The sequence below is a fragment of the Scyliorhinus canicula genome, chromosome 14, assembly GCF_902713615.1.
Source record: "Scyliorhinus canicula chromosome 14, sScyCan1.1, whole genome shotgun sequence".
Classification (NCBI taxonomy): Eukaryota; Metazoa; Chordata; class Chondrichthyes; order Carcharhiniformes; family Scyliorhinidae; genus Scyliorhinus; species Scyliorhinus canicula.
In genome coordinates this window covers 24,175,647-24,199,267 of record NC_052159.1, presented here as the reverse complement: position 1 = coordinate 24,199,267, position 23,621 = coordinate 24,175,647, and the positions used below count along the sequence as shown (strand labels likewise).

The window sequence follows — 23,621 nt, the reverse complement described above, 5'->3', positions numbered from 1 at the left end:
CCTGGCATTTTACCAACTAAAGTCCTGTCGCTAAATATTATGGTTCTGCAGTATCGGGTGAAATTTCAAAGCAGTAACTTGAATTTGGTAATATTTACACTCAGCTTGGTTGGCAGAAGTGCTGGTGGCAGACACACATCAGAGTATGCCATCCGATAAACCTCCATGTGTGCCTTTCAAGTGGAATCTGCAAATCATGTGATTGGATGGAAATCCGCCACAACTGTGCCTATTCCCTGACTTGGGTCTTACGCCTGTCTGCGGTTGCCACGTCACCTTAATATGATTGGAGACAATTAGCTGGATCCAACCCATTGTGGCATCACTGAAGGGACCTCTGGGGAAACAGTAATGGTCGTGACAATAGGAGTTCTATTTTTGGTTTGACGTTTTGCTTCAAAATGGTAATACATATTTGATAATGACATGGTTTTTACATCGCCACAGGGGGAGTATTTCAAATAGAAAGTCCTCCCTCATGAACTTCCATCCACTTCCCATTAAAAGCTTTGATGGACTTGTGTTTCTCTCTTACCTCTTATCCCCTGAAGATGGCGACTTACGACTTGGTACTAATCCATTCGCTAACATCTCTCCAGAACCCAATACACATTGGCATTTTTCACACACGAGCTACTGCGGTGCATAGTAACATGCTATTTAACTGCAGTGTCCATCGCAGGAAAACCTGATTCAACCCTACTCTGTATTTGCAAATCCTTCCCACGGGCAGCACGGTAGCATGGTGGTTAGCATAAATGCTTCACAGCTCCAGGGTCCCAGGTTCAGTTCCTGGCTGGGTCACTGTCTGTGCGGAGTCTGCACGTCCTCCCCGTGTGTGCGTGGGTTTCCTCCGGGTGCTCCGGTTTCCTCCCACAGTCCAAAGATGTGCGGGTTAGGTGGATTGGCCATGCTAAATTGCCCTTAGTGTCCTAAAAAAATAAGGTTAATTGGGGGGGGGGGTTACTGGTATAGGGTGGATACGTTGGCTTCAGTAGGGTGATCATTGCTCGGCACAACATCAAGGGCCGAAGGGCCTGTTCTGTGCTGTACTGTTCTATGTTCTATGTATGTATACCCACAGAGAGCTGAGCAGGAAATTTTAAGCTAACCCACCCATGGGAAAATGGATGGGATCAGGGCAAAGCTATTTTTTGTGCCTCACTCTCCTATGGAGCCAATGATGAATTCTACTGGGAAGGGTATAAAAACAGGCATTCGGCCCAACCCTGTGGATTTCTTGCTCAACAAGTTAGTTTATAATGACCGACACACTTTCACCCGGTGTCTGCATTGGCAAACTAGTCAGACGCAGGAACCTTTGTTAATTTTCAACTTTCAGCCATAAGACTGGGAACAGTTCCTGGTGCATCTGTGTTGCTCTTCTGAGAATCAGCGAACAGAACCTGGAGGGCTTTCCTTGGCTGCATTACGAAGAGTATTTAGAAAGGCATGTTGAAAAGGCTAGATTGAACAGGGCTGCAAGCTATGAAATAAAGATTCAAGGAATTAATCTATGCACTTAAATATTTCATAATTTTACTTTTAGCCTGCACAGGACCAAAGAGCCCTGAAATCAATTCTTACTGCAGACTTCAGAATTATGTTTTTTCAATATTGCACCAATATGGGGAATTCCAATTTTCACAGTGAGTCACGGAAAGCCATCTGAAGCAGTCTACGAATCGCATCACTCATGCTTTGAGTGACAGGACTGAAACAGCAGTCGCTCATCTATTATTCTGATTGTTAAATAATTAAAGAAAAACACATTTGTGTCAAAAATACACGAGCATGGATTAAAGCTACATCATGCATTAAAGATGAACATCAGCAAGGAAGTCAATTTAAAAGGCAGATTGTGGAGAGTGCATCTCGGCACAGCATTCGGCTCCTCTGGGTAAGCACCTTCAGCCTAATGGATGCATTTGTTTGTGCTTTTTAAAAAAAACAATAGGATATAATTAAGCAAAATAGAGAACATTTAAATATAATTTGTTCTATTCTCTGATCATTACCACGCACCCTTGACCTGCATTATTGCACTATTATCCAGTTCTCTCAATAGCCTTGACAGTAAAGGAATTACCTACTACATTATTGGTCTGTGCAGATCAGAAGATGCTGAAATTGGGCCCCAGTACATAACAGGTGATAGCACAGTGATAACATTAGTAGCCGAGTAATCTGAAAATCTCGGCTAACGTTCTGCAGATTTGAGTTCAAACCCTGCAGGGGGGGTTTGGGATACATTTAAATTCAATTGATTAGCAAGTGTGGAATAATGCTACTTTATAAACAATAATTATCAAACTGGTGGATTGTTGTAAAATCCCAAAAGGTTCATTAGCGTCTTTCAGGGGAGGAAATACTCTTGTCCGTACCTGGCTTGTCCTACATGTGACTCCAGCTCAACAGCTGTCTGGTTGATTCTTAACTTCTCTCTGACGTGGCCTAGCCACTCAATTGTATCCAGCTGTTACGGAAAGCAAGATGGCTGTACCTACACCACGTAGATTGCAATGGTTCGAGAAACTGGGCTCACTCCTCCACAAGGACAATGCAAAATAAATGCTGGCCATGGTAGTGAATTCTCCCGTTCCAGCAATTAATTAAAAAAAAATCTAATTTCCTGTTGCACATTCCCCAGATTTAGGAAGGGAAAAACAGCTGGAAACTCAGGGGCGCAATCTAATGGCAGCGCAACGTCCAATTCGGAAGCGACGTGGCCGGTAAATCTTGCAAGAGACCTACTGGGTGCCACCCTGGCACTGCCAAGGTGCCCAGGTGGCCTCTTGCCTGTGCCGGGGATCGGGCCTTGGGGGTGCCCTGTCCTAATGAGGCGGGATGCGGGGGGCTCAATGAGCCTTCAATTGGTGAGTTGGGATGTTGGGGATGTCCGGAGGCTGCAGTGGGGGTCCAGAGATTAGAGGGTCATTTAAAAATGCACCTCTCTTGCTGCACTGCCGAGCAGAGCTCGTTAGTGCAGGAAATGGGACTAATAGTGGCCTCGCTGGGCATACCTCCCCGAGGCCCAGAAATTAAGCAGAGTCCCGTTTAATAGCGGGGTCGTTCTTGGCGCTGCCAACGCTGGGAAACACCTGGTTAAACGTGCCCGACATTGGACTCTGTTTCATTTCCGTTAAATCGTGCCCAGAGTGACATTCAAAGTCCACGCAGGAAAGGGGTGTTACTCCCTTCATTTATGCAAACAGTTAGAACGATAGAAGAGTGACAGCATCGAAGGAGGCCATTTGTCCCATCTTGTCCGTGCCAGCCCGAGGAGACCTCGGTGCCCTTTCTCATCCCACCTTCCTGCACCCGGTCCATAGCCTGTACTTGACAGCTCTTAAGGTGCAGATCCAGGTACACTTTAAAAGAATTTAGGGTCTCTGCCTCCATCATCAACTCAGGCAATCAATTCCAGACACCCACCACCTCCGAGTAAAAAACATCTTCCTCATGGCCCCTCTATACCTTCTGCTACTTATCTTGAATCTACGCCCCTTGGTTCTAGAATTCTCCGCCAAGGGAGACAATTTTATCCTGTCCACTCTATCCCTTCTCATAATTTTGTACACCTAAATCAAGTCACCCCTCAGCCCTCTTTGTTCCAAGGGAAATAACCCCAACCTATCCAATCTTTCCTCGTAGCTACACTTTTCTAGCCCTGGCAACATTCTTGTAAACTTCTCTGCAGTTTGAGACTACCTTTCAAAACCGGCCTGAAAGCTGACAGGCCAGCTGCGTTCAAGAAAACAAGGTATTCAGGCAACCTAACCAGCAGTCCCAATAAGACCTGACCTATCACTGACTTTCCATTCTGCCCCACCTCCCCACCCCGTACACACGCATATCATTCATCTTACTTCTATCCCCTTTCGGTTCTGTGGAAGGGTCATATGAACTGAAAATGTTTCTCTCTCCCCAGGTGCTGCCAGACCTGTTGACTTTGTCCAGCATTTTCTTGTGCCAATACCAGAGGGTGTCTTGGGCCTATCCATGTCAGGACAGGGTCATTGCCAATGGCCACTTTCCACCAGTTAATTTTTCGGCTACAAGCGTTGGGCAGCTCATAGCTGCAGTCATCAGAATGCATTTTCAGACACTCAGTGATAAACAGTGGGCGCAATTCTCCGCACTCACGACGGTGCGGAAAATAGCGGGGGTCGTAAATTTTTACGGCCACGCTAGTCTGACGCCCTCCCGCTATTCCCCCCCCCCCCCCCCCCACGCCCGACTCCCGACACGAATCGCTGCCGCCGTTTTTTTACGGCCAGCAGCGATTCTCAGTTGGCCGATGGGCCGAAGTCCAAGCCCTTTCCGCCGTTTTTACGAACAGCAAACACACCTGGTCTGGCCGTTCGTAAAAACGGCAACCATGGCACCGATTGGCACGGTAGTACCACGGCCGTGCCAAGGGTGCCATGGGCCCGCGATCGGTGGGTACCGATCGCGGGCAGCGGGTCCGATTCGCGCGCACTCTTAGCGCTGTATCCATTCGCGGGGCGGCTGAGGGGCATCCCGGCCCGCGCATGCGCGGGTTTCGCGCAAATGCGCGATGACGTCATCCGCGCATGCGCGGGTTGGAGTCTTCCAATCCGCGCATGCGCGGCTGACGTCATGTGACACGTCAGCCGTCGCAAACTCTGACAAGCGGGCTTAACGAAATTCGTTAAGCCCGCGATGCCGGAGTTCACGGCCGCGGCATGCTAGCCCCGACCGGGGACCAGAATCGGAGGCTGGCGTCAAACCCGCCCGTTTTTGACGCCAGCCTTACGATTTCTCCCTGTTTGGGAGAATCGCGCCCAGTGTTCTTTTTCCCTATCTATACCACAAATTGGATTGCATTTGGCGAGGACACTAATAATAGGTTGCACATGGTTCTGCTGATTACAAATCCAGAACCTCTAGCTGATTGAAGTAACTTGTAGATTTGGAAATATAGCTATGCCATAAAGAGCAATTGTTATCACTGGAGAAAATTATTCAATAAGTGTCAGAAAAGGATCTGGTTATCAGGTTACTTCTCAAATATCTGATTGAATCAGTTGCGAGTGGGCTTTTAAGTCAGACTTAGACCTAGTAAAGAAATTATGTTCTTCACCATTCCTAATAGGTGCTAACTATCTTTAACATTATTCATTTCTTTTTCGATCTTCATCTGCATATATCTTAATTTCTCATTGAGTTGAAGTTGAACAATCTTTTAATAATCTTAATTGTCACAAGTAGACTTGCACTAACACTGCAATGAAGTTACTGTGAAAATCCCCTAGTCGCCACATTCCGGCACCAGTTCAGGTACACTGAGGGAGAATTCAGAATGTTCAAATTACCTAATAGCACGTCTTTTGTGGGAGAAAATCGGAGAACCCGGAGGAAACCCACGCAGACATGGGGAGAACGTGCAGATTCCGCACAGTCAATGATCCAAGTCGGGAATCGAACCTGGGACCCTAGCGCTGTGAAGCAACAGTGCTAACTACTGTGCTACCTGCCGCCCTGTAGGCTGAAATCACAATTTTTAAAATATTGATGCATAGATCTTCTATTTAAATACCCATCTATATTTCTACAACATGCCCAAACCTCAAAATGTTCAACAGTATCATTTTCCAGTTAGAATTATAAAAAATGTGAGATATTGAAGCATATCTTTGGTCAAATTTTCAGGCTTTGAACTAAACATATACTTTTCTATTTATCCCGAGGCTATACCTTCGGCTTTTTTATTGAGTCTACTGTTCTCAGATTCTGATCTTCTCATTATCTTCCTGATGTTCCACAGGGATGCCTTTGTACTGGTGTGAAGAAAGAAACATTTCACCGAATAATTCATATCATGTTTGAGCTCCCCCCCACCCCCGCTCTCCCCTTTGGCTATCTCAACCATATCTCCTATTGCTCAACTGTGTATGTTCTCTGAAGGCTGCCATTAGTCATGTCGGTGACCATGGAGACGCCTTTATCTTCAAATCTTGCCTTCAGCATATTTGGAATTTAGTTTTCTTTCCCTATCTCTGTGATATTCACCATAACCCTTTGAGCTCCCTCGACACCCCTCCAATTCTGGCCTGATGATAATCATTTAAACATTGGCAGCGGTGCCTTCAGCTGCTAAGGTCCAAAGTTCTGGAATTCCCTCCCTAAACCTCTCTGCCTCGCCACCTCAATTTTCTTCTGTTGTGCGATGTAAAATTTTAGCGATAGTGCTCCCTTGAAGAGCCTTCAGATCATTTATTGTTAAAGGCGCTGTGTAAATTCTAGTTGTTGCTCGTCACAGGTTTTCCTCATCTCTTTATTTCGAGGGTCGCCTCGTTGGGATGGAGAAAATTGACCAAATTTGTCTTCAACAATGCCTTAGTTTCAGTGACCGCAGAGTTTTAGATATCCTGAAGTTTTCAACCTTTATATTTTTGGAATATTTTGAATCCTGACTTCAACCAACTTCTATGGGATAGAAACGTCAACTGCAGAACTGATCGAAATCTGGATATTACTCCAGACTTAATATTACAACACTACTGATCTAAGCTGCTGGATGATTTAAGGAGATAACTTGTTCACATTGATGTGTTGGGTAGGCTGGGTCGATGTGGACTGCACTTGATGCAGTGTAGCGAGAGACAGACCTCCAACACTTGATAAGATGCAACATGATTTTATTTAACGTCTTAACTATTATACATGTTCAACTGTGGGTTGATACTATGCTGACTTGACTGGAGACCTAGTACTAGCCTGACCAGACTTACTAGATACCGAGTGGTGTTTGCACTGGCTAGCTCACGAACTCTGACTGTCTCAGAGGCTGGGTCCAGAGAGAGCGGGAAACCTAGTGGCCTCTGGCTTTATAGTGGTAGTGTCCTGCCTGGTGATTGGCTGCTCTGTTCTGTGTGCTTACTGGTCATCCTGTGTGTCAATCACTGCCTGTCTGCACTCCATTATATACATAGATGTATATTATGACACACATCAAGGAAATTTTGATTTCTTCTTTGTAACTCTTTTAACAGTGAACCATCACAATCATAACAAAGGTTAGAAAAGCGAGGGATACATATGGACTGACTACCTGTCTGCTGAAAGGGAACTTGAAAAGTTCCTGAATGAGGAGGACATTCCCAGTTACAAAGGGTAAATTATTGAGTTAAGAGGCGTTATGGGTTATTCCCAGCTTCAGTTGGAGAGAATGTTCTTGAGATGGTTGGTTGCTTGTTTTTTTGCCTTTTACAGGGAACTGCATGCTTAGGAACTGGTTCAATTGTGCCTGTGGGTACTTTTCCCATCCCATGTTCAGATTTTCCTCATTTGTGTGGTAAATTCCTATTCTAATTCAACCACAGTGCATTTGAGTTCATAACGGTGGACCAGCTTGAAGTGCACACTTTTAGATAGCCCAATCAGGAATTAGATAATAGTCAACCAGTTGTATTTGCTGCATTGACTCATAGAATCGTAGAATTTACAGTGCAGAAGTAGGCCATTTGGCCCATCATCACTGCACCGGCCCTTGGAAAGAGCACCCTACCTCAGCCCACACCTCCACGCAATCCCCGTATCCCAGTAACCCCACTTCACCTTTTTGGGACACTCAGGGCAATTTAGCACTGTGGGAGGAAACCGGAACACCCGGAGGAAACCCACACAGACACAGGGAGAATGTGCAGGCTCCGCACAGACAGTGACCCAGTGGGGAATCGAACCTGGGACCCTGATGCTGTGAAGCCACAGTGCTATCCACTTGTGCTACCGTGCTGCCCCACGGTAATATTTCATTATAGTTCTTGTTATAAATAAACAGTAATTGTTTTTAAACTTACAAACCTGGTGACTGTAAGGGCCAAAGACTTTGGGTATTTTTCCAAGAATTATTGGTTAATTAACTTATGTTGTGACTCCGGGCCAAGTGGGGGCAGCACGGTAGCATTGTGGATAGCACAATCGCTTCACAGCTCCAGGGTCCCAGGTTCGATTCCGGCTTGGGTCACTGTCTGTGCGGAGTCTGCACATCCTCCCCGTGTGTGCGTGGGTTTCCTCCGGGTGCTCCGGTTTCCTCCCACAGTCCAAAGATGTGCGGGTTAGGTGGATTGGCCATGATAAATTGCCCTTAGTGTCCAAAATTGCCCTTAGTGTTGGGTGGGGTTACTGAGTTATGGGGATAGGGTGGAGGTGTTGACCTTGGGTAGGGGGTAGGGTGCTCTTTCCAAGAGCCGGTGCAGACTCGATGGGCCGAATGGCCTCCTTCTGCACTGTAAATTCTATGTAAAAAAAAAAGTGGGGTTGGAATTGACTGCGCACTCGCCCAGGGTTTTGTAACACCTTATTGACCTCAATTAGCTGTCTTCTATGGTTCCAGGCCTTTCTCCTCATCGAAAGTGGCTCAGGGCTGGGAACAGGGTGGGGGAACTGGACAGTGGCACCACATTGCACATCTGCCCACCTCCAGCTTGGAATCTGAACGCTTTCAAAAATCCCGGCTCATCATGAGGACTTTCCAGCTTATGGCGGTGGACAGAAATCAGGGGCCAGGAATCTGAGTTAGTTTATTCCTCTGCCTCCCTAACCCTTGGCAATTGTAGTCAATTTTATCATTTCTAACATTATCTTTGATACAAATGTCAAAACCAGCACACTCTGGGAATCAAAACTGTGAACCACTGGCCTGCATAGTTGAGCACGGAGCCAAGCAAGAGAGTGGACTACTTATCTTAACAAGCAGTTTTTGGGTGGGTGGTTGTGATTCATAGAAAATCTGAGTTTTGAGGGCTGGTTAGAAATGAGTCTATTTTGGCTTTGCAGAATTCTCAGCAATCCCAGCTTTCTGAAAGCATCTCTCTCTCTCTCTCTCGAACATAACTGCAGAAATCCATAGAGGGATAAAGCTCTCTTCAGTTATTAAAAAAATTCAATTACGACCGAGATCATGGTAATTACGACTTTAACTCTCGTCCCCTCAGAAAAATCTGCAAACAGCCATCAAACGATTCCCTGAAGCCACTAGTTAACTCCAACATTCAGCTTATTTTTCCTTTATAATTCTTCAAACCAATTATACAGCTGTTTCAGTTTCCCAGCACTGGCAGTCTGGCTGTCTTCATTAGTGCCCATTTTGGGATTGGGATTTTTTTTTTCTATTTGTAGGCTGATAATTATTATGTTGGGGGTGACACTGAGGTGTTTACTGTGCGGGGCAGAGATCTTTCTATAAGATTTTCCATTCATTTCAATAGAAGGTTCAGGCAGCTCTTGGGGGAGAAAGGGGGGGCCACGGATATGGGGGTGGGGATGGCCGGAACAGGCAATCGGGCTGGACGATCAGCCATGATCATCATGAATGACAGAGCAGGCTCGAAGGGCCAAAAGATATTTGACTCGACAGACCGCAGGTTGGAGGGAATTAAACCAGAATTCCATAGATTATGTATGAATGGTTAATTATTTTGTCTGGGAAATCTCTATCTCGTTACGTGTTATTCATATGCATACGTATACTCCTGCCCCATTTTCGATTTACAGTCACTGCGGGGCTTTCCTGAGACGGAATACCCAGCCTGACCAGATAGAAGCTGACTGATGATGGCACAGGGGAGATGAAACAAGAGGCACAGAGCGGGGCCACGTGCTCGTGACAGGATCTTTCCTCTCCAGCCTGAGGTCAGGGTTACATAACATAGCCTGCCAGAGTGGGAGCTGCCTCCTCAACATGCAAACGTCAAGAGCGCTGGTAAACTGCCAGGCCAATCATGCGGCACAAACCTCAGTCCGTACAGCACCGTTCCGTCGGGGTGAAGGCGGATCATCCGGTTCTTCACCGTGACACCATGCACAAATGATTTCTTGTCGTTCAGGAAGTACGTGTCAGGCACCCAGAGCTGATCTGCCACTCGATTGTCTAGAGTCAGGTTGAGAGGTATCCCCGAGTACGCAAGCCTCTTGTCCCTCCAGTACTGCTGGAAATACATAGTTATCGTGTAATCCTGTAAGAGAAGTGACAGGCAAGCTATTAGCAATATTCCACTGAGGAGATCCTTCATGCTTTAGATACTGTGCACAAACGCAATGCAAGCAAATGAACCATATAAAATCCTTCTGAGCAAGCACTTAGTGGAGTAAGCATGTGGACGTACTAGATTCTGCATAAACACTGAAAAGTAAATAAGTGTAACGATTCAATGACCTGGCTCGAAAGTTTGGAACGGAAAACAATACTGGAATAATTCTTTTCGGATGCGTTCATTGTAGTTTCAATCAAACATGCTAAATCTTGTTAGCAATGAAGCATAGCCATGTAAAGAACTGGAGACAGTGACAAAAGGGAGTCATTTAAAAAAAAACATCACTCTGCATTTATAATATGAGACTGTGGCAATTGAGCAGTCCAGCCACCTTCGAGGAAATTCAGTTTTCTCCCTGCAAATAAATTGCTGGTTATGACTCTTATGGATTTTCTATCACAAACGAGATCTTTATGTAGAATAATTTAAGAAGGCAAAACAACATGAAAAAGCCAACGGGCCGCTGATCAAATCAAATGCAATTCACACCATCATTTTTTAAAACCGTTTAATCGCCTGATGAAATATTCCATGTGTGCAGCTCCATGGCAGCAGGGTGGCACAGTGGTTAGCACTGTTGTCTTGTGGCGCCAGGGACCTGGGTTCGATTCCAGCCTCCGGTGACTGTGACTGTCTATGTGGAGTTGGCACATTCTCCCCTTGTCGACATGGGTTTCCTCCGGGTGCTCCGGTTTCCTCCCACAGTCCAAAGATGTGCAAGTTAGGTGAATTGGCCATGCTAAATTACCCCTCAGTGTCCAGAGATGCGCAGGTAAGGTGGATTGATCATGATCAATGCACGGGAATTGGACAGGGGAGTGGGCCTAGGTAGAGTGCTCTTTCAGAGGGCCAGTGCAGACGCGATGGGTTGTATGGCCCTCTTCTACACTGTAGGGATTTGTGGATTCTATGGATTCTAAGTCCACAAACACGAGAGAGTGAGTTCACAGACTATTCATCTCTCTGGCATACCGACCCCTGAAGCCTGGCTAAATTCCCTCCACAGTGATGCTCTCTCCTTGTCCTCAGAAGCACAAGAACCACCAAATCTTTACAATGGTACAAAGGTACATGGTTTGACATTGTGCTCCTCTCTGCTGCTGGTGCGGGAACAACTTCATTGCAGTGTTAATGTGAGCCTACTTGTGACAATAAAAATTATTTTTAAAATGTGTGACACAGGGAGAACGAAAACCAGGCTTTTATTTTGTGTCTGCTTCTGCATTAGTTGTCAAACTGCATATTAATTGGAGCACAAAAGTCTCGTACTATTTTGCGGGGGGGGGGGGGGGGGAGGGGAGCTGAGCCTGGTCATTGTACACATTTGGGTTATGCTGAATTGTCGTTTTCTTTCAGGTTTACTCGCTAATGCTCTGTTCTGTTGAAGCAAGTCCCTCCAGATGCAACAAAAAAAGATCAGAGAAACATAGTTACACATAGATATAAAAAGACCGTCCCTGCATCTCTTAAAGCAGCATCACTATATAATATATATGTACTTTTCCTTTATGGCTTTCTTCTGCTGGATTAGCTTTGAAGTTTATTTTTCTATTGGAGCAACTAGACACTAGGAGGTCTTGTGGCACAGTGGACATCACCCCTGTCTCTGAACACCATTTTATTTTTTATATAGATTATTTTACTTATGTATTTTGTAAACATTCATGCACAGGAACCCATTTTCTGTAAACTAACGGAATATGCTCAAGCCGTGCACCTTTTTTGAATTACTCAGGAACTTGGGGGTCTTATAGTTGCCTGTTGGTTTTTCCATGGCAATGCTTCGACCAATCATAGTCAACTTGCTGACCAATCATCACCCTTTTCTCAAGCAGTATAAATTGTTGTGATAGTTTGAAATTAGGCACTCTTGCATTTGTCATCTATCTCTTTTTAGCAATATTCAAGTTGTATTTTTATTTGGCGCATTTGTAAAATCCCATTTACTGCATTTACGTTCCTTCAACTAAATAAAGTCCGAACAACAAAGGTTTTATTCAAGTTCACAATCCCTTGTGAAACATAAACACTGGAACTCATAGCCCCACATCAAAGAATCTATGATCACTAGTGCATGTAAATCAAATTGTGAAATGGCAGACAACATATGATGACAATCAATTGTTGTGAAATCTGTCATTAAGCACTAATCCAGTAATGGAAACTGTAATAAATCCATGGAGGCAGATGTCCCGTAACCAGAATTCCTTTTATTTACAAACCCAACAACAGAACAACCATGACCATTCAGTCTGCCGTCTACACCGGGAGTGCAGAAGATCTGACACTCCCTGTTATATACACAGAAAGGGGTTCCCTGATTGGGCCACTAATCAGGGAACTCGTATTCTAATTGGCCAATCTCAAAGTCCTGGCCTAAGTCATCACAGAAACACTACGGGTTATGTTGAACCGAGTGCAATAGCAAGCAATCATTTTTTTAGCGTTCCAGACATTTTTCCAAAGATTTGAAGGGGATGACTTTTAAATACTTTGACAATTCCCTTTGACAGATGCATATTGCAGGTCCCCTTGACAGGTTTGTTGCACAGGTGCTTCTGGCAGCTTTGATTTTGATAGGTCTATTAACTGTTCCAACAAGCTTGAAATGAGTCCATTCACTTTTTCTGCAGACTTTTAACAATTCCAAAGGCTGCTTTACCTCCACTAAAGGTGTCCAGGGAACATATCCAAAGGCCTACTTTAATTCTCCAAGGTTACCATGACTATCCCAAATGAATCCATTGAGTTCAGGCCAGTTCTTACCTGATCTAATCTACAAATCTAAAGTTTCATACTCCAAAGCTACAAAATCCCAGTCCAGCTGTCTCTGTAAACCCATATCATAGAATTTACAGTGCAGAAGGAGGCCATTCGGCCCATCGGGTCTGCACCGGCTCTTGGAAAGAGCACCCTACCCGAGGTCAACACCTCCACCCTATCCCCATAACCCAGTAACCCCACCCAACACTAAGGGTAAGGGCAATTTATCGTGGCCAATCCACGTAACCTGCACATCTTTGGACTGTGGGAGGAAACTGGAGCACCCGAAGGAAACCCACGCACACACGGGAAGGATGTGCAGACTCCGCACAGACAGTGACCCAAGCCGGAATTGAACCTGGGACCCTGGCGCTGTGAAGCAATTGTGCTATCCACGTGAACTATGCCGAGCTCCCATTCCTACCCCTGTGAAAATGGGAAATGCTGTGGTCGAGCTGGGGTGGGGGGAGGGTGGGGACAGGCCTAGGGATTCTCAGACAGCGTCACTATTTTTGCCATGCCGGAGAGCTCTCCATCATGATGAAATCTGGGCCTTGCCGTGTGCTCTTATTCTGTAATAGTATACATAAACATAAAATGAAAATAGAAAATGCTGGAAATACTCAGCAGATTGCTTCCAAATGTTGCAAGCATTTTCTGTTTTTTATCTGAGATTTCCAACAAACTTGGTATCTTTATTTGTGCCTAACTTTGAACGTGGATTCATTGTGCGCCATAAACTCTTTTCACACAAGTGCCTCTCAGTTATTTACTGTTGAGGAATGATGGTTGTCTGCTCTGGAGACTGTCAGCGAGTTGCTTACAGTATCAGTCACATCTGCAAAAAGAGACCTCAGGCATGTGAGAGGGCCATCAGAGGAGCAGAATCTCTCAGTGTGCTGTAGCAGTGAACAGGCTAATGGGTTTCAGCTCACTCCATCACCTTTCCAGTTTGTGTCTCTGGGGGAAGGGGAGGGAGCTGAATGAATGGATAGGGAATTCTGAGCGCACAGGCATGAACCGTTGGGGTACTGTAGCAGGTTGCGGTGAGCAGAGAGGGGAATCGCACACATCTGCTCAGGAGACTGAATCCCTGATGCTCTCTTTTCCAATGAAGTAACATGTAGAGATTGTGCTGCAGACTTTGGGGGCAAACCTCGGAGCATCAGTGTACACAGCGTAAGCGGGAAGATCAATAGCATTATATGTTATGCAAGCCGCAACATAAAGTGTATCAAATAAAATTACATTGAATTATTGCAGAGAGACAAGCCATCCAGTGCACCTGGCCTAAGCTGCTGTTTCTTCTGCACCCGAGCCTTCTCCCACCCTACTTTGCCTGACCCTATCAACAACAACTTAATAGTCTGAATAGGTGAACAGGTGAGAAGGTTGCCCATCACCTCTGTAAAATTTCTAGGCAGGTCAGGATAATGCAGATAGACAGTGGGAAGACCACCCATTGCATTTAGCATGATATGGCCTTTCCCCTGTTCAGTGTCAGTAAATTCCAGCCTTGGGTGTGTGCCTTTGAATCGCGATTTGGGTATGTATGGAGATCTCACTGGATTCCAAGCTCTGGCAGGACCTGCAGAGGGTGGGATGGAGGGGATGGATGGTGGTGGGAAGGAGGGGTTTGCTGCCATGGGCCCAGCATGCCAGGACAGCCACTTGGCGTGGGCCTCTCCTGCTGCCGGCAAAATCCCTGTGGCAATGGGATGAGCCGCTTCAATGGAAATTAGTTGTCCACTTCCTCAGATGGCTCATTGGTGGGTGGGCTACCCGGCACCGCCCCCACCTCTGCTCTCAATGGTATAATTGCGGTGGTGGCAGGAGTGGGCACATAGCTGGCAGCGGTGCACTGGATTTAGCGACCCCCCCCCCCTTCAAAACCATTGATGAGGGAGATTATATCCAACCTTTTGTCTATGATCCACATCCACACCACAAACAATGTGTCCTTTTCTGTTGCTGGGTTGGAAAATAACAAAAGAATATTCAGGAGAAGGAAGAGACAAGCAGATTAGCATTGTATGATGGAGTGCACTGCAATATTATCAGTTATAGAAACTGACTTTGGTAGGGGGGAGGGGATTTTATGGGACCTGAAAGAACAGGAAATGTGGTCACTTAATTAGGTGGGAGCTGATATTTTGATTTGCGGATGGCAGGTTCAATGCAAAGATGAAGGAGCGATGTGTCCTACTTAGAACACAGAACATGGAGTTCCTATAGTGCAGAAGGAGGCCATTCGGCCCATCAAATCTGCGCCAACCAGCCGAAAGAGCACCCTACCTAGGCCCTATCCCCCATTCCTATCACCTTAACCACACCTAGCCTGCATATCTTTGGACACTAAGGGGCAATTTAGAATGGCCAATCCACCGAACCTGCACATTTTGAACTGCGGTGGGGGGGGGAACCGGAGCACCCGTAGGAAACACGAGGAGAATGAGCAAACTCCACACAGACAGTCACCCAAGGCTGGAATTGAACCTGGGTCCCCAGTGCTGTCGGGCAGCAGTGCTAACCATTGTGCCACTGCGCTGTCCACCTGTGATGCATTTGCAATGCCATGAATATTGATGAACTGTTTACAATGACATCCTTCCTTCAAGGTGCAGCCATCGTTGCATGAGAAGCCTGTGGCACCTGGTTCACGTTTGCAGGACGGTGACACGCAGCAGTTGGCTTTTGAGAGTTGTGTCCGAGGCCAGCGGCACAAGGGATGGAAGCAGGAATACGGCCTGCCTGTACATGCTGCATTGTCGGCAGGCTTCATCACTGAAGATATTGTAACGTCTAAGGCACAGCAGTATTACATCTGACCCTGCCTCAGGGTAGGGGGGCTGAACCCTGGATGGGAGATATCACAGGCCAGTTCAATGGTCGGAGAACAGTAGTTTAGAGAATGACAACTTGGGAGCAGATGGAGGGGTCGGTTCCATGCACCCGCAGTGCTGCTGTGTGCTCCATGCTGCTGACGGACCTGGGGCTCAGTCCAGCCCTGGGGGAACCATTGACAGCTTCATGCTGCGACTAACGCTTGGGGCTCAGGGAAATCCAGAATCAGCGGGCGGCACCAGCACGGCCAAGAAGTTGGGGCTGTGCAAGTGTTTAGAGGCTGGAATGCAGCTCGGGCAACACAGAGGTGTTACAGTCTCAGCAGGAGATCAACTCAACAGGGAAAGAGGACCCAGAAAACTGGACGTGGGAGCAGAACTGAGAGAAATCTGAAATAGTGCCCCATCAGGGTGAAGATTGTGCCCGCAGAACCCGGGTAGAGTGGAGCTGCCATCCGCTGGGGATCAGTTTAGCCCTCTGAAGGAGCGGAGCTTAAATTCCTCATGAGGAATTCCCTATTCCTTGAAGAATCTTTACGACTCACTAATGTCTGAGGGGACTGCTGGAGAAATTTGCGAAAACTCTCTTGCTGGTTTATGCCATTTAATGTGTCGTTTCTGGTGCGTTCAACCACAGTTCGCCTGTTAATTTATGTTTACCTCATGTTAATCCTGTATGTTAGAATATAAGCTAGATAGTATTGACTGTTTGCTTTGTTAATTCATGTACAGTAAAATCCCTTCCCTTTGTTTAAAACTGTAGAATCATTGGTTTCATTTATCAGTAAGAAACTGAGATTTTTCACTTTTGTCCGCTTGAACAAAAAAAGAATCACTGGTCCCCGAAATGGATCGTAAATAAATTTGGGGATCTTGTCCAGGACCATACTAAAATTTGGAGTCCTGGTCTGGGATGGGAACCCTCCCATCTCTTATGGTACAGAGTTTAACAAGGAGAATCGCTGACCTTAGACACAATTGCACAAAGCCAATTCCTGCACTCCACCTTCAAATGAACGTGAATTGGGTGCCATGAACTTCTCATGCTCTGCCGACTTCATCTTAGAACATAGAACATAGAACAGTACAGCACAGAACAGGCCCTCGATGTTGTGCCGAGCAATGATCACCCTACTCAAACCCACGTATCCACCCTATACCCGTAACCCAACAACCCCCCCTTAACCTTACACTACGGGCAATTTAGCATGGCCAATCCACCTAACCCGCACATCTTTGGACTGTGGGAGGAAACCGGAGCACCCGGAGGAAACCCACGCACACACGGGGAGGACGTGCAGACTCCACACAGACAGTGACCCAGCCGGGAATCGAACCTGGGACCCTGGAGCTGTGAAGCATTTATGCTAACCACCATGCTACCGTGAGGCCCCTTGAAGGAAGGATGTAATTAAAAATGTTTCCCGCGAATGAGTAATCATGGCATTCAATGTCATAGGATGGGAGCCTGCTACAGGATGGTGCAAGGTCCAACATGCCACAAACACGCCTTTGATTTAACCTCTACATGCCAACTTTCTTGTCAGGAAATCTAAATTTCGACTCCCGTCTAATTCAGTCACCCTACATTGCATGTTTCTCACTAGTGCAAGTTCCATAAACACCCACACCTTCATCCTCCCCCCCCAACCTGCCCCCTCACCCACCATCCCAAACTCAAGATAATGTATTCCTTCGCGTGGTGGATCTCAGAGCAATGGGACACCATCTTAAAGTTATCGTGAGGTCACTCAGAAGTGAAACCAGTGAGAGCGTTTAACTACTCCCCAGCCCTCAATAGGGTTTGGATGCTGGAGTAACTGGAGCTATTGGGATAGATTAGGTGATGGGGACAAAGGGACATGCGGGTGGCACGGTAGCACAGTGGTTAGCACTGTTGCTTCACAGCTCCAAGGTCCCAGTTTCGATTCCCGGCTTGGGTCGCTGCCGTGCAGATTCTGCACGTTCTCCCCGTGTCTGTGTGGGTTTCCTCCAGGTGCTCCGGTTTCCTCCCACAGGCCAAAGATGTGCAGGTTAGGTGGATTGGCCATGATCAACTGCCCTCTGTGTCCAAAAAGGTCAGGTGGGGTTACGGGAAAGGGTGGAGGTGTGGGCTTAATAGGGTGTCCTTTGCAAGGGCCGGTGCAGACTCGATCGGCCGAGTGGCCTCCTTCTGCACTGTACGTTCTATGATTCTATGACATGGAGAAAAGATGGTTAAAGGGAATTGATGCACAGATGAGCCACGAGCATCTGTGGGGTGAGATAAACAGAGGTAACGTTTTGAGTCTGCATGACTCTTCCTCGGAGCTCCGTTGAACTTTTTCAGCATTTTATATGTTTATTTAAGATTTGCTGTATTTTACTTTACTGTGAGGGCATAATCCTGTTCCTATGTCCCTCATAGGTTAGCTGTGTGGTTACTATGCGTTTCACCAACTTCCACTCAGACTTAAAGGAGGCCTAGCGATTAGGATACAAATGAATACAGTATAGAACTCCTTAAGATGGAGTTAGTATCTCTCAGCACTGTTTATCGCCAGCCTGACTAATATTGTGAAGACTGTCACTGGTTTCCCCGACGTTTCTGAGAAAGTAGTGCCATTATAAACCTTGGTGTTATGGTCTGGAATACATGGGTTAGTGATCCTGCACTTGAAGAGCTTTGGGTGATGGGAGGGCCGATTAATTAGACACTGAGCTGTGGCCGTCATTCTTTGCTTTCATATTCTTCTCTGCCGGTTACTGAAGTTAGTACAGTTGCTGTTGCTTTTGAGGGCACTTTGCTGTTAATACAATGAGACTACAGTAATGGACAATGTAGAGGCTTGTATCGCTAATGGAGGACTGAGAGGAGCACACAATCTCAGGATCAATCAATCTTGGAATCAGGCACAACTCCAGTCCCACTTATAATGGATTGATTCCCTCCACAGGAAGACAGACTCTCTTCAGAGTGAGGGTCCGCTGTCCTGTATTTGACCCCATGCTCTGGAACTTGTCACTCTGTTTATGTCCATTATTGAGAGTGGAGGGTTGGGGTCGGGCGTGCTAATCCGCTCATATATCTACTGGAACTCCTCAACACCAATGACTTCAAAATATAACCTAGGTAAACCTGCTATGTCCCAAATAAAGAGGGTGTAGTTATAACCCTCCCCACTGCCACCCTACCTCCAAGGTGTGTGCGACAGTAATAGAGGTGGGTGGGGCTCCTAACTTGTTAAAAGAGGCAAACTCTGCCTGAACACACCATAAATACACTACTTCTTGTTTAGCTGGGGTGGGTTTGGGGTCAGATGAGCAACCCATTCTTGAGGTAGGTCAATATTTACTATGGCTGCGATTTAATGGAAAAGAAACAGAGTCCTGTTTTGGGCCCATTTAGCGGGGTGTTTCTCGGTAGTTGCAGCGGGGGGGAACCACCCCACTATTAAATGCAGGCTGGCAGCGCCATGGTTATCGGATGGTGCCTGGAGTGCCAGGGTACCACACTACCCAGAGCCCAATAGCGCAGGGGTCCCTGATCGCTTGGACGACCCCCCCCAAATGCTGGTACAGCTGTCCACGTTTATGGAAACCACTGCTAAACAGCGCCGAGTTGGGATCTCCGAGGTGAGGTCATTAGTTCTTGGAGATCTGCGGCTCACTTGAATATGCAAATCTTGATCTTGCCCATTGAGGGCGGGATCCAGATTGCGACACCTCGCGAGATCTTGGTGGATCTCCCAAGGCAGAACAAGCGTCACATCCCAAGTCAGTCACAATGAGGTCATTAGATCGCGCCCTATATTACTATACTAAATAAAGCTCCATGGGAAGAATCTGCGCAAAACAGCCACCGATCCTCCGTTTGGTTGTGGGCTCGCAGGTACGCAGCGTAGAGCACCCGGCTCCAGCTGCCAATATGGGCGGAGAATTGCCGGATCCGTGGCAACATGGCGCCGGCTGCGTGCAGATCCCACCCGCCAAATAATGCCCCCTTTGGCCAGGCTCGCCACCCCCGGACCAACCTCCACCAGTGCCCCCAGCCCCTGCCAAAGTCCCCCCTGCCCTCAGATCAGCTCTCCCCCAACTGTGGCGGCGCTGGGCTGAGTATGCAGCCGCCACGCCGACTTCCTGGAAACAAATAGCACACGCGATCGACGTCGTCGGGAACTCGGCCGGTCGGGGGCGGAGCATCAGGGGGAGGGCCTCGGGTAACGTCCTGAGGCTGTCCATTCGGCATGCAGTGTACTCCTAGAGTACGCCGTTTTGGAGGGGTCAGAGCATCGCAAAAACGGCGCCGCCCCTGATTTCGGCGCCAACGGGGATGTCTGAATGTGATTTCAGCATTGGAGACCGGAGAATCATCCCGCCTCACATCTTCTGTCAACAATTTGCATTTAAGGGTTGTGGGCCAGGTTTCCTAAAGGAAAGCTTGTGGCGGGCGGTGGAGGGGAGGGGGCGGGGGGGGGGGGGGGCTGGTATGCAGTTGGTGAGAAGCTGCCAGATCCAACAATTGTGTTTTTCTCGCAATGTTTGTGGGCCTGGAGGAGTATGAGTGCTTGATCCCGATCATTCCAACAACCCTTCATTTATCTTCCTCTCTCCCTATTCCTTTCCATGATCTCGCCCTCCCCCACTCTCTGCCATACTCCAAGACCTCTCCCATCCCCTATTGTCCCTCGATATTCCCAATTGCCGGACCACATGTAGCTGTCTACTGAAGACTTTCCTGGCCAGCATCCCCCCTCCCCCGCTCCGCCCAACCAAGCTGGCTTCCAGGCAAGAAACAGAAAAAAAAATTCTAATGGAATCCTGCTGATCAATAATGGCATTTCCAAATTTCCTGGTTACTGGCCGCCAAACTGCTCCCCCATACCTGCCACCTGCTGTCCCAAACATAGCTGCGACCATTTTTATGTGTTAATAGCCCCACTTGTCCCGACTCTTACCGGAATGGCCAGGTTCAAAGTTTCCCAGATATTAGGCCGCAGGCCTCATTTTAATGTTGCGGGCAAGGGGAGGGCTGGTCTTTGGTCAAGTTTGGACTGCTATTTCAAGTGTTACTGGGGATTCAGGGCCTAGGTTTGGAACCAATATCTCTAGCCCATTGCGTTTAAGGAATAAAGAGCAGGGCTAAAAGATGAACCCCTTGTATAAAATAATCGCAAAGATAAATTTTCGCTGCCGTGCTGCTCCCAGCAGAGGGTTTTGCTCTAGGGAATACATATCAAACATCCATTAAAATTAACGAAAGGGGAGCCTGTGCAGGTTCCAAGCATGCGCTTTGGTTTAAAATTCCAGGGACACTAAAGATGAAAGCGCATCCCATTGCATCATGCATAACATGTATTTACATCGCTCATGAAATATTAACCAACTTGAAGTTTAGCTAATTCCCAGTAAAAAAAAAACAAAACTGTTTCGGGTGTTTGCATACAAATTACATAATTATCCTTTTCCTCAACGCCCGTCATGTCAGCGATGACAAGCTATGTTTGCTTTGGGAGATAATGTGATTGTGTTAGCAGTGCAGACGTCGGATTAGCATTATCAGAGGGATTTGCTCGGGCAAAGGAAGTCAAGGATTTTCAGGGTATTACCTAGATTTAAATCTGAGCCCATAAGTGTGCTGATACATTTTGATACCGAGACATTCTTTCACTGATAATAATGAGATAAAGGTTGCTCAACAACGGAAAAAAAATAAATGGCTCGATATCTGTTCGAATCATCGAGCGGTTACAATACATGGAGAAGACTATTTGGACCTCCTGCAAAAGCAACTCAGCTGATCCCATTCTCCTGTTCTTTCGCCGTTGCTCTGTAAATCTTTTCTCTCCAGATCATCTTTAATCTGTATTTTGTGAATTCAAGCTGGTGTGGTGTGCAACTTCTTTTGAACAACTCGGGTCACTTCTAGGTTTGAATGGATTCCGACGGCTGAATCGAGTTAGCCAGCAGACGACTAGCAGTAGGAAGAGTGACAGTTTGTGCTCTATGATTGCCGAAGTGATTAACTAAAGCTATTAGACATTGGGCTGTAATGAAGAGCACATCAATAAAACCAGTCCACTCAGGAACTGGCACGCATCATTCTCTGTTCTCTCTGCACTGATCTCAAGATGGGATCAATAGCACACGAGGATGGGGGGGGTAAGGGGGGAGTTACTTCAGAACAACCAAAGGGAACGAGAATCCTGCTAATAACTCTGGGTGACTCTTTAATGTAGGAATCCTCCCCACTTGCCTCGTCGAGACTGGAACAAGTGACTCAGAGGCGCTGTTTTAATTCTGGTCATTAGGGTTTGATTGGCAGAGAATGCGCTCAGCAAACCTTACGTTTTGAGCACACACTAAGAAGCAAACAGGCAGCGTGGTGTACACATGTAGGCAAATGCAGTCCAAAGTATTAGTGAGCTGGCTTGCAGCCAGGCAACCTTCCCTGGACGCTGTGGATTTTTATCCCTGAATGTTAACAGTCCCGGAGCCAATTGTACATACTTATAGATCATACTTGAAGCCATAAAATGCTAATAAAGGCCGAAACAAATGTCCCAGCAACCTGCCCGAGAGTAATTTTCAATGTGCTGCTGAAGTGGAAGTTGGCAAAGCGGCTAGGAGGCCTGTCAGAGAACCTGCCTGATATTTCTTTCCATTGGGTTCTGATGCAACCATCAATTCACTCTGAGACACGAGTTGAAGTAAACTGTGGCTTTAATCGGCTTACAACTCAGCCTGCCTGCGACTGCACGATACTGAGGGCGGTCTCGCAGGACCACAGCACTTATACTCCCTAAAGGGGGCAGAGCCTAGGGAGGAGCCCTCTACATGCTCCTCATCTCCCCCCGTGGGCAGAGCCGCACAGTGGCTCACAGATGGAGCCCACAGGGACAACAGTGAGGTACAGTGTGAATTACCAATTACACATTCACCACAGGTTCAGTGTTGAGGTTTGCTGTATTGGGTGTCAGATTGGCATGGCCAGGTTTACGTACTGGTGGGAAGTTACCATTCCGCCCCCCCCCCCCCCCCCCCCCCCGCGCCCCGGGCCAGGATTTCCTGCACAATGGGGAACAAGGTATTCTCACACTCAGTAAACACTGCCCAGTGCTTGGTTGCAGGTCCCAGAATTCTGCATCCTCGAGCTCCAGGCCACAAATTATTTTTGTGTTCCTTGTGTCTGGTCATTCAGTGCTGTACCAAACACTGTACTGTATTTTACAATCACACAATCTGACTTTTCATCCTGTGATCAAGATGTCCAATGATTTATTTAGCTTTAATATTAATCATCCTCATACCAAGATGTCTGAGCACCAATTCAGCAACAAAATGGCATCACTGAAAAGACGGTCCTTGAAGCTTATGAATAAAACAACAAACGAGAGATCAGTCGGAATATTATCAGAGTACTCACTGTCGAGAGGAGAAAATTAGTCATTCATCCTTGATATGAATTATTTACTGCTATAGAAATCCTCACTATTACTCTGATATATCACAGCAGCCCTTCACACAAAAACTAGTCATGGTTTTCTCAGACAGATTTCAGATGTAACCCTGCCCCGTGAGAATCTGCTTTTATCCATCTTCCAGGTGGAAATACCAAATTCTTGCTCAGGAGTCCCATGCTTTCAGCAACTGAACGTAAAAGGCTGGGCGGCACGGTAGCACAGTGGTTAGCACCGTTGTTTCACAGCTCCAGGGTCCCAGGTTCGATTCCCGGCTTGAGTCACTGTCAGTGCGGAGTCTGCGTGGGTTTCCTCCGGGTGCTCCGGTTTACTCCCACAGTCCAAAGGTGTGCAGGTTAGGCGGATTGGCCCTGCTAAATTGCCCCTTAGTGTCCAAAAAGGTTAGGTGGGGCGACTGGTTTACAGAGATGGGGTGGAGGCATGGGCTTGAGTAGTATGCTCTTTCCAAGGGCCGGTGCAGACTTGATGGGCTGAGTAGCCTCCTTCTGCACTGT

At 46.9% G+C, this 23,621-nt stretch overlaps 1 protein-coding gene across 3 annotated transcripts in view; it reads right to left on the bottom strand.

The window, feature by feature from the left end:
• Nucleotides 1-23,621, bottom strand: part of gabrb3 (gamma-aminobutyric acid type A receptor subunit beta3) — a 628,623-nt gene that overhangs the window by 92,271 nt on the left and 512,731 nt on the right. For all 3 annotated transcript variants that reach the window (XM_038817632.1, XM_038817635.1, XM_038817634.1), the window contains one exon: nucleotides 9,763-9,983. In XM_038817632.1, the coding sequence (XP_038673560.1) occupies nucleotides 9,763-9,983 (221 nt within the window). The remainder of the gene's footprint in view (nucleotides 1-9,762; nucleotides 9,984-23,621) is intronic.